Here is a 12,149-nt window from a genome sequence, read left to right on the forward strand (position 1 = left end):
GCGAAGTAGAAGAGGGCGTTTTTCAGTTTGGGGAAAAACTGGTAAATCAGCACATAGCTGGGGTGAGCCCACATGCTAGCCTAGAAGAGGGGAGGCTGGGTTGAAAATAGACTGTCAGGTCCCCATTTTCCCACACCTCATTTGAGCATTCTTTTGGGCAGTCACTTACAGCGCCCCTCTGTGAATCATGTTTGATGCCCTTCCCTCCATGCTCACCTGGTCTGAAGGCAAGAGGCCAGAAATTGCGTGGCTTCTGAAGCTGGTCAGGCTCCTCATATGTCTGTCATAGAGGCAGGGGGCCCAGATTTGCACTGCCTGGCTCACTTTAAAACCCTTTCAGACAGAATTGTGTTATCTTCTTTTTCCCTGTGGGCTACCTGGTGCATTACTGAATGCATTAGCTCGTTCATTCCTGCTCCTATTCATCCCAAATGCGACTGCTTGCACCGCTGCTGTTTTCATGCGTCAGATTTCAGGACTCAGATCACTAGTGTGTGCTTATTTATTTATCATTTTTCATATCCTTTTAAAAAATCCAAGACACTTTTTAGATATCTAGTAGTTTTGCCCTGAGACAGTGTTATCTTCCATGAGAATTTGTTCTCTATGTTTAGGGGTGTGTGTGTGTGTGTGTGTGTGTGTGTGTGTGTGAATTAGATCTTTTTAAAAAACTCCTGTAGAACAAGCAATGTAAAGCCTTTTTTTTTTTTTTTTGGGGTGATACCATTTTTTAGGAGGAATCTGAGGCTTAGAAGCTTCCAGGTACTTATCTAGTCACCCCTATCTATTCAGTTAGTGTTCTCCTGACTTACAGGTTCTAGTTCATGCACTGATCACTAAGTATCAATTCAGGTGTTGTTATAAACAGCATGGTTCAGGGGCACCTAGGTGGCTCAGTTGGTTAAACATCGACTTCAGCTCAGGTCATGATCTTAAGTTTGTGAGTCTGAGCTTTGTGACGGGCTCTGTGCTGACAGCTCAGAGCCTGGAGCCTGCTTCAGGTTCTCCCTCGCTCTCTGCCCCTCCCCCACTCATGCTCTGTCTCTCTCTCTCTCTCTCTCTCAAAAATAAATGAAAATGTTAAAAAATTAAAAAAAAATAAGAAACAGCATGGTTCATATTTAAACTCTTATTTAAACCCTAATAGTTTATTTTCTTTTTTAAACTTAAATTTTATTTTATTTTATTTTTACAATTTATTTATTTAAATTCAAGTTAGTTAACATACAGTGTAGTATTGGTTTCAGGAGTAGAACCCAGTGATTCATTACGTATATATAATACCCAGCGCTCATCCCAACAAGTGCCCTCCTTAATGCCCATCACCCATTTGGCCCAACCCCTCACCCACGTCCCCTCCAGCAACCCTCAGTTTGTTCTCTGTATTTCAGCATCTCTTATGGTTTTCCTCCCTCTCTGTTTTGTGTCTTATTTTTCTCTTATTTTTTTATTATTAATTTATTTTTTTATATTTTTCATTTACATCCAAGTTAGTTAGCATATAGTGCAATAATGATTTCAGGAGTAGAATCCAGTGATTCATCCCCTACATATAACACCTAGTGCTCACCCCAACATGTGTCCTCCTTAATGCTCCTCACCTGTTTAGCCCATCCTCCCACCCCAAACCCCTCCAACAACCCTCAGTTTGTTCTCTGTATTTAAGAGACTCTTATCTTTTGTTCTCATCCCTGTTTTTATATTATTTTTGCTTCCCTTCTCTTATGTTCATCTGTTTTGTATCTTAAATTCCACATATGAATGAAGTCATGTGATATTTGTCTTTCTCTGACTAGTTTCACTTACCATAATACCTTGTAGTTCCATCCACATAGTTGCGAATGGCAAGATTTCATTCTTTTCGATTGCTGAGTAATATTCCATTTTGTGTGTGTATGTGTGTGTGTGTATGCACACATACACACACACACACCATATCTTCTTTATCCATTCATCTGTTGATGGACATTTGGGCTCTTTCCATACTTTGGCTGTTGTCGATAGCACTGCTGTAAACATTGGGGTGCATGTCCCCTTCAAAACAGCATACCTGTATCCTTTGGATAAATACCTAGTAGTGCAATTGCTGGGTCATAGCATAGTTCTATTTTTAACTTTTTGAGGGACCTCCATACTGTTCTCCAGAGTGGCTGCACCAGTTCGCATTCCCACCTGCAGTGTAAAAGGTTTCCTCTTTCTCCTCATCCTTGCCAACATTTGTTGTTGCCTGAGTTGTTAATGTTAGCCATTCTGACAGGTGTGGAGTGGTATCTCATTGTGGTTTTGATTTGTATTTCCCTGATGATGAGTGATATTGAACATCTTTTCATGTGTTTATTAGGCATCTGGATGTGTTCTTTGCAAGTGTCTATTCATGTCTTTTACCCATTTCTTCACTTTTTTTTTTTTTGTTTTTTGGGTGCTGAGTTTGGTAAGTTCTTTATAGATTTTAAATACTAACCCCTTATCTGATATTAGAAGATACTGCAAATATCTTCTCCCTTTCTGTTGGTTGCCTTTTAGTTTTGCTAATTGTTTCCTTCGCTGTGCAGAAGCTTTTTATCTTGATGTGGTCCCAATAGTTCATTTTTGCATTTGTTTCTCTTGCCTCTGGAGATATATTGAGTAAGAAGTTGTTCTGGCTGAGGTCAAAGAGGTTTTTGTCTGCTTTCTCCTCTAGGATTTTGATGGCTTTCTGTCTTACATTTAGGTCTTACATCCATTTTGAGTTTATTTCTTTGTCTGGTGTAAGAAAGTGGTCTAGGTTCATTCTTCTACATTCTTCTACATGGCACTGTCCAGTTTTCCCAACACCTTCAGTTTGCTGAAGAGACTGTCTTGGTTAACCCATTCATTCTTTAGTAGGATGGTCTTTAGTCTCCAATAATTTGTTGTCTTTCCAAATTTTTTTCTTGTGGTTGATTACAAGTTTCATAGCGTTGTGGTCTGAAAATATGCATGGTATGATCTCGATCTTTTTGTACTTGTTGAGGGCTGATTTGTGTCCCAGTATGTGATCTATTCTGGAGAATGTTCCATGTGCACTGGAGAAGAATGTATATTCCACTGCTTTAGGATGAAATGTTCTGAATATATCTGTTAAATCCATCTGGTCCAGTGTGTCATTCAAAGCTGTTGTTTCTTTGTTGATTTTCTGCTTAGATGATATGTCCATTGCTGTAAGTGGGGTGTTGAAGTCCCCTACTATTATGGTATTATTATCAATGAGTTTCTTTATGTTCATGATTAATTGATTTATATATTTGCGTGTTTCCACGTTGAGGGCATAAATGTTTATAATTGTTAGGTCTTGGTGGACGTACCCCTTAATTATGATATAATGCCCTTCTTCATCTCTTGTTACGGTCTTTATTTTAAAATCTAGATTGTCTGATATAGGTATGGCTACTCGAGCTTTCTTTTGGTGACCATTAGCATGATAGATGGTCCTCCATCCCCTTACTTTCAACCTGAAGGTGTCTTTATGTCTAAAATGAGTACTGAAAGATAGGTTTTATTGCTACTGTGTTGTCTGTAAGAGTTGGAGTTTCTGGTGGTATTCTCTGGTCCTTTCTAGTCTTTGATGCTTTGGGTCTTTTTTTGTTTTGTGTCATTTTTTTCTCCCCTCAGAGAGTCCCCCTTAAAATTTCTTGCAGGGCTGGTTTAGCGGTCATGAACTCCTTTAGTTTTTGTTGTCTGGGAAACTCTTTATCTCTCCTTCTATTTTGAATGACAGCCTTGCCAGATAAAAAATTCTTGGCCACATATTTTTCTGATTCAGCACATTGAATATATCCTGCCACTCCTTTCTGGCCTGCCAATTCTATGGATAGGTCTGCTGCGAACCTGATCTGTCTTCCTTTATAGGTTAAGACTTTTTTCCCTTGCTGCTTTCATGATTCTTTCCTTGCCTGAGTATTTTGTGAATTTGACTATGATATGCCTTGATTGTCAGTTTTGTTGAATCTAATGGGAGTTCTCTGTGTTTCTTGGATTTTGATGTCTGTGTCTTTCCACAAATGAGGAAAGGTTTCCGCTATAATTTGCTCACATAAAAACCTTCTACCCCTTTTTCTGTCTCTTCATCTCCTTGGACTCCTATGATTCAGATGTTATTCCTTTGTAATAAGTCACTGAGTTCTCTAATTCTTATAATGTGCTCCTTTGCATTAGTTTCCCTCTTTTTTACTGCTTCATTATTCTCTACAAGTTTATCTTCTGTATCCCCCCCATTCTCTTGAAAAAGAAGAAAGGCTAAAATGGATTTAATATCAATCATAGTGACATGAAGCTTCCATAAAATCTCAAAAATACAGGGTTCAGGGAACTTCTGGGCAGGTGAACACATCCACATTGACACCCCAAATACACGGGGACAGAAGCTCTTGTGCTTAGGACCCTCCCAGACCTCACCCTATATATCTCTTCATCTGGCTGTTCATTGGTATCCTTCATCATATATCCTTTAATTAACTGGTAAACATAAATGTTTCTCCAAGTTCTGTGAGCTACTCTAGCAAATTAATCAAACCCAAGGAAGGGGTGGTTGGAACTTACAGTCTATAGTCAATTGATCAGAAACACAGGTGATAGATAACCTGGTCTTGTGACTGGCATCTGAAGGTGGTAGGAGGAATGGGGGAAGATACTTATGGGACCGAGCCCTTAAACTGTGGGATCTGACACTGTCTTCAGGTAGAGGTGTCAGAACTGAGTTGAGTTCTTGGATACCCTGCTGGGTGTACAAGAATTGCTTGTTGGTGTGGGTAAAAACCTCCACACATTTGGTGACTAGAGTGCCAGAAGTGAGGTATTCTCTGAAAAGGTAAAAAAGACACACAGGTGACAAACAGTGGGGAAAAACTGGATTTTTCCCTACATGGGAAGGAAAATGGAGTTTTTCCATTATATATGGTCTTTAGCCTTTCTGTGCATGCAGTTATGTAAGTATGATGCTCAATTTATATACTCGTACCAGAAATTCCCATATTTCACCTGGGAAGCATATTGGGACAGGATGTTTTCCAAAGGGAACTCTGTCCTTCATTTTATGATTAATTGGCAACTGTGTCTGAAACCATTTCTTTTGGTTAACATACCTAAGTATTGCATTGGATTGAGGTTTTAAGACATAAGTGATTTTTCACTTCCAGAAATATTTATGTTTTTAGTGTTAATCTTTTAAAAAGTATAGAAATTAGCTTATTTGGACTATTGTCACTCTGCTGAGGTGAACTGCAGAGGAACGGGAGTAAAACTAGCATTGTCTCTGGATCCCTGCCTTCTTCATGTCTACTCTTCCATCACAACCCTCAAATGTAGATATTTTAAACACACTTTGAAATCCCCTACATAGTCATTATAGAGTGGCTTGTAAGCACTATGGTGAACACGAAATTTTTACCCATTTTCTTACTGTTAGTCTTTTTGTTATACTTGCAGAAATATTTTTCTCTTTCCCTCTTTATAGTGTCCAAATAACTTCTTCCATGACAGAATCCTAGATCACTTTTTGCTGTTTATGCTGTAAAGACATGAAATTAACACATCAGATAAATTTCACACTCCCCCCCTTCCTGAGCAGATTGATGTAAATTGAATTTCACATTAATCAGACAGAGCAATATACATCTTCTATCCAGTGGAAATTTATGATTTTCACTTACTTAAGAAAAGTGCTATAGGCTTTCTATTTCTTTCACTATTTAAACATTGGTATTTTGGGAGCTTTTTCTTACCTGCATTGCTACCTGATTTATTATCCCTATTTCCTCTAAAATTTTTATTTCAAGGTTATTCTGTCTCATACTAGATAATTTATTTCCATCAAATTAAACTCCATGTATAAATGTTTATATTACCACCTATATTGTACTTTTATCACAAAAACATCAGTCTGTTAATCAAATATTGAGTACCTACATTAATACAGTAGAAGGAAGCAATTAAATACAATGAAGTCCACTATTGGCAGAGTTGTTGTTAGTGTTTATCCTGAATTTCATTATTTCAGTGGACTCTACTCTCACTAATTGGTTGTTTCATCCAATGCCTCTGACATAGGTTAAATTCTATAATACTAGAATAGTCTTTTTCAAACTAAGGGTTTTAACCCATTAATGGGACCTGAAATCAGACTCAAGATGAGCTGTTTTTTAAAGAAATGGAATGCATCAGAAATGTCAGAATGCACCTCTGGTAGTAAGGGTAAATATTGTTTGGTGAAACTTTTGTTTCATTTAGATATGTTTTTGTTTCAAACATACACATATACCTATAAACTTGTATGTTGAGCCACGGTGTAACATTTTTCTTACTGTAGGTGCCAGTCAAAAAAGATTTAAAAGTCACTTAAACATTTAACAACTCTAGAAATGTTCTCCTGACTCAGTGACTTAAGAACTTTATGATTTTTTTTTTATGTAACCCCAAAGAGTCTTTGAGGAGTGTTAAGCATTATGGATGTTCAACAGAAATGGGTATACAAATTGTATTCTAGAGAACATATTCGAGTCACTTTTACAAGATAAAATCAAGTAGGTGTATAGATAATAGATTTTAAACCTCAAAACTGACCCCTGATGCAATATAATAAGTTCCAAACTCTATAGCTTACTTATTCAGGGACAGTAATTATCCACTTATAGTGCTCAGAGACCTCCATGCTTGAATTCTCAAATGGCTGTTAGAAAAATGTCTCTTAATGGAGATCCCCTTTGGGAAGGGAGTGTAGCAAGCATTACCCAACTCCACTCAGTGATGTCTCCTAATGTCATGAAGTATCTGGGAATCAAAAAAAGGTCTTCCTTACAAAGAGAATTAACCAGACTCATTACTAGACTCTGAATGAGTTCCATGAGGGCAAGTGCCTTATCTCTGACACGTCTTTCACACTTGTCTAGTGTTTAGCAAGGCAGTGTTTCATTCATTCAGTTTAAGCATTTGGTAAATGAATCCTTCTCTTTAGAGATCCTGTGTCTGATCAAGTTCTTTCCTAAGATCCACCCTCCTGGTTTCATACTGACTTTTGTAAGTCTTATACTTAATTTGTTATTGACAGTTCACTTGTTAAATCTTATTCCATTCCCTTTCTCCCAAACCTGTCTTCATTTGCAAGCATGGCTGAAATCTCCCTCATGCATTCATCTTTTTAAAAGTAGTTATTTAGGGGCTCCTGGGCAGCCCAGTCAGTTAAGCGTTCAACTCTTGATTTCGGTTGAGGTCATGATCTAACGGTTCATGAGTTCAAGCACCGAGTCAGGCTCACGCTCACAGCACAGAGCCTGCTTGGGATCCTCTCTCTCTCCCTCTCTCTCTCTGCCCCTCTCCCACTCACTTGCACGTGTGGTCTCTCTGTCTCTCTCAAAGTAAGTAAACTTAAAAAAAATAAATGTAGTTCTTTATATGCCTGTTCTCTTTGCTCCCTTTTACTATTTTATGGTAATTTAGAAAATGTAGTATGTCTTTGTGACATGATAGAATTCCTTCTTCTGAGGTAATGTCTTAAGGTACTAATGCCCTCTACTAGCAGACCTTTTGCACCAGGGAATTTGATAAAGTGATTCCATTTTAGCTTAAATAAAAGGATAAGCTGGAGGTAAGATGGAGTATTTCTGGGACTCCTTTAGACTTGTCTCATTTATATTATCAACTAACAAGCGATAAATGGCTTCTTTTTTTTAACGGAAGAACTTTGTTGCTTAGAAAACAACAACTGGCCACTGAATATAACCGGAAACAAGTTCTCCGACACCACTTTACAGAATGGCAGCATTGGCATCGTGCAGAGATCCTAAAGAGAGAGCTGGCGCAAACTAAGAAGGAAACCAGGAAGAGAATGAATGAGCTGCTGATGGCAGCATCACTAGGGAAACTCAGTGCAAATGGGTCACCTGGCATCAGTCTACTTGAGGAAGCAGCAGCCATGGTGGATGCACCTGTAAGAAATGGAGAGGTACAATGTTTTTCCTTTGCTTGGCCTTCTACTTATTAAACACTGGCATCTGAGCTCTGCACTTGTATAGCCTAGGATATATTAGCCACTGTCAGATTGCCTTGACTGGGCTATCTAAAAGATGAGAGCTGTTTATAGTACACAAAGGTTACCTTTCAGTCAGTGTTTATTTTCTTGAGCTGAATCTTGTTTTTATATATCACATATAAACTTTGGTATAGTTGAGACTCGGTAGGGACATAATATAGAGAGGGAATTTACAATAAATGAAAGACTCTTTTCACAAATAGATAAAGATTGTTTATACCTTTTGAATTCCTCTTACTTGATCATCAGACATTTCCTTTCTAACTGAGCTTACGACATATGTATATATATATATGGAATTTTAAAGTTTTTGTCTAATAAGAAAGTCATATGTTAATTATTGTCATTTGATAGGAGAAAATGAGAGAGGAAAAAGAAAAGTAGCCTATAATTCCATCATCTGGAGATAACCACCAGTAACATATTGAAATACAGCCATATAGTCTTTTCTCTATTCATGCATATGTAAATTTTTCTCTTTAATATTTATATAACTTAATGTTTCTTCAAGTGACTGAAGATATCTAGTTTTTCATAATACAGAGAAAGTAAGGCCATTTTTTTCCTTCTTAATAACTATATCACTATGCTGTTTTTCTAAAAAAATAATTCATAATTTTATACTATAACATGTGAATTTTCTATGCCACTAAATCTACTTCTGCAATAGTAGTTCTCAACTGAGAGTAAACCACAGATGAGACCTGTTAAATCAGAATTTCTGGTTGTTGGGTGCCTGTATTTTTTTTAAGTTTCACAAATGACCCTGATGAATACCCCTTGGTGAAGCACTACCATTCTGAACCATCATTTTGTAACGGCTGTGGATACTCTATCGTGAACCCTAAGCTAGGATAGGTTTACCTTTTTCTCTATTGCCGGACATTTAAGTTGTTTCCAGTTTGACACTATTGCAAACAGTTCTTCAGTGCTTCAGTGAACATCATGGTAACGAAATCTTTGCACGCATCCATTTTTACTTAAATGCTTTGTACTTAGGATAAATACCTAAAAATAGAATGCCCATTTGAAGACTTACCAAATTGCCCTTCCACAAAGGTTGTGCCAAAGAAATGCCTATTTTCCTGTCTAATAACACATTTTTCATTTTTGCTAAGTTGATAGGTAAAATATTTTTATCTTATTATTGCTTCAACATTTGCATTTTTTTATTAGTGAGGTTAAATATTTTCTTAATGAGCTTTCTTTTTTTATTTTATTTACATCCATATTAGTTAGCATATAGTGCAACAATGATTTCAGGAGTAGATTCCTTAATGCCCCTACCCATTTAGCCCGTCCGCCCTCCCACAACCCCTCCAGTAACCCTCTGTTTGTTTTCCATATCTAAGAGTCTATTGTGTTTTGTCCTCCTACCTGTTTTTATATTATTTTTGCTTCCCTTCCCTTGTGTTCATCTGTCCTGTGTCTTACAGTTATCATATAAGTGAAGTCATATTATATTTGTCTTTCTCTGACTAATTTTGCTTAGCATAATACCCTCTAGTTCCATCATGTAGTTGTGAATGGCAAGATTTCATTCTTTTTGACTGCTGAGTAATACTCCATTGTATATATATACCACATCTTCTTCATCCATTCATCCATCGATGGATATTTGGGCTCTTTCCATACTTTGGCTAATGTTGATAGTGCTGCTATAAACGTGGGGGTGCATGTGCCCCTTCAAAACAGCATACCTGTATCCCTTAGATAAATACCTAATAGTGCAATTGCCGGGTCACAGGGTAGTTCTATTTTTCGTTTTTTGAGGAACCTCCCTACTGTTCTCCAGAGTGGCTGCACCAGTTTGCATTCCCACGAGCAGTGCAAAAGAGCTCTTTTTCTGCATCCTCACCAACATCTGTTGTTGCCTGAGTTGTTTGGACAGGTGTGAAGTGGTATCTCATTGTGGTTTTGATTTGTATTTCCCTGATGATGAGTGATGTTGAGCATTTTTTCCTGTGTCGGTTGACCATCTGCATGTCTTCTTTGGAGAAGTGTCTATTCATGTCTTTTGCCCATTTCTTCACTGGATTATTTGTTTTTTGGGTGTTGAGTTTGGTAAGTTCTTTATAGATTTTGGATACTAACCCTTTATCTGATAGGTCATTTGCAAATATCTTCTCCCTTTCCATCAGTTGCCTTTTAGTTTTGCTGATTGTTTCCTTTGCTGTGCAGAAGCTTTTTATTTTGACGAGGTCCCAATAGTTCATTTTTGCTTTTGTTTCCCTTGCCTCTGGAGACGTGTTGAGTAAGAAGTTGCTGCAGCCAAAGTCAAAGAGGTTTTTGCCTGCTTTCTCCTCGAGGATTTTGATGACTTCCTGTCTTACATTGAGGTCTTTCATCCATTTTGAGTTTATTTTTGTGTATGGTGTTAGAAAGTGGTCCAGGTTCATTCTTCTGCCTGTCGCTGTCCGGTTTTCCCAGCACCACTTGCTGAAGAGACTGTCTTTATTCCATTGGATATTCTTTCCTGCTTTGTCAAAGATTAGTTGGCCATACATTTGTGGGCCCATTTCTGGGTTCTCTCTATTCAGTTCCATTGATCTGAGTGTCTGTTTTTGTGTCAGTATCATACTGTCTTGATGATTACAGCTTTGTAATACAGCTTGAAGTCTGGGATTGTGATGCTTCCTGCTTTGGTTTTCTTTTTCAAGATTGCTTTGGCTATTCGGGGTCTTTTCTGGTTCCATACAAATTTTGGGATTGTTTGTTCTAGCTCTGTGAAGAATGCTGGTGTTATTTTGATAGGGATTGCATTGAATATGTAGATTGCTTTGGTTAGTAGACATTTTAACAATATTTGTTCTTCCTATGTAGGAACATAGAATGTTTTTCCATTTTTTGTGTCTTCTTCAGTTTCTTTCATAACCTTTCTATATTTTTAAGTGTATCAATTTTTCACCTCTTTGGTTAGGTTTATTCCTAGGTATTTTATGGTTTTTGGTGCAATTGGAAATGGGATCAATTCCTTGATTTCTCTTTCTGTTGCTTCATTATTGGTGAATAGGAATGCAACCATTTTCTGGGCACTGATTTTATATCCTGCAACTTTGCTGAATTCATGGATCAGTTCTAGCAGTTTTTTGATGGAATCTTTTGGGTTTTCCATATAGAGTATCATGTCATCTGCGAAGAGTGAAAGTTTGACCTCCTCCTGGCTGATTTGGATGCCTTTTATTTCTTTATGTTGTCTGATTGCTGAGGCTAAGACTTCCAATACTATGTTGAATAACAGTGGTGAGAGTGGACATCCCTGTCTTGTTCCTGACCTTAGAGCTGAAACCTAAAAACTGAGAGCTTTCCCCCACTGAGGATGATATTAGCATTGGGTCTTTCGTATATGGCTTTTATGATCTCGAGGTATGCTCCTTCTATCCCTACTTTCTTGAGGTTTTTTATTAAGAAAGGATGCTGCATTTTGTCAAATGTTTTCTCTGCATCTATTGAGAGGATCATATGGTTCTTGTCCTTTTTTTATTGATGTGATGAATCACGTTAATTGTTTTTGCGGATATTGAACCAGCCCTGCATCCCAGGTATAAATCCCGCTTGGTCATGGTGAATAATTTTCTTAATGTATTGTTGGATCTGGTTGGCTAATATCTTGTTGAGGATTTTTGCATCCATGTTCATCAGGGAAACTGGTCCATAGTTCTCCTTTTTAGTGTGGTCTCTGTCTGGTTTGGAATCAAGGTAATGCTGGCTTCATAGAAAGGGTTTGGAAGTTTTCCTTCCATTTCTATTTTTTGGAACAGCTTCAAGAGAATAGGTATTAACTCTTCCTTAAATGTTTGGTAGAATTCCCCTGGAAAGCCATCTGGCCCTGGACTCTTGTTTTTTGGGGTTAAATATTTTTTGTAATGACTATATATATATATATATATATATATATATATATGTGTGTGTGTGTGTGTGTGTGTGTGTGTGTGTGAAAATGGATATAGATATTTAGTGACTTGTCTCTTCATGTCATTATACTTTTTTTTGCTTGATTATATTTTTCTTATTTGTAGAGCTCTTTCTATTAGACTATTGATACTTTTATTATGACGTATTTTGCAAAATTGTTTCATTTTTTTTGTCCTTTTGGGTAAGTTTTGGT

General features: G+C 37.4%; 1 protein-coding gene across 5 annotated transcripts in view; it reads left to right on the forward strand.

The window, feature by feature from the left end:
- Positions 1 to 12,149, forward strand: part of CCDC191 (coiled-coil domain containing 191) — a 90,058-nt gene that overhangs the window by 38,719 nt on the left and 39,190 nt on the right. For 4 of the 5 annotated variants that reach the window (XM_030328836.1, XM_030328831.1, XM_030328833.1 and 1 more), the window contains one exon: positions 7,690 to 7,954. In XM_030328836.1, coding sequence (XP_030184696.1) covers positions 7,690 to 7,954 — 265 coding nt within the window. The remainder of the gene's footprint in view (positions 1 to 7,689; positions 7,955 to 12,149) is intronic. The other variant, XM_030328832.1, reaches the window with a different exon arrangement.

The sequence above is a fragment of the Lynx canadensis genome, chromosome C2 (genome assembly GCF_007474595.2).
Source record: "Lynx canadensis isolate LIC74 chromosome C2, mLynCan4.pri.v2, whole genome shotgun sequence".
NCBI lineage: Eukaryota > Metazoa > Chordata > Mammalia > Carnivora > Felidae > Lynx > Lynx canadensis.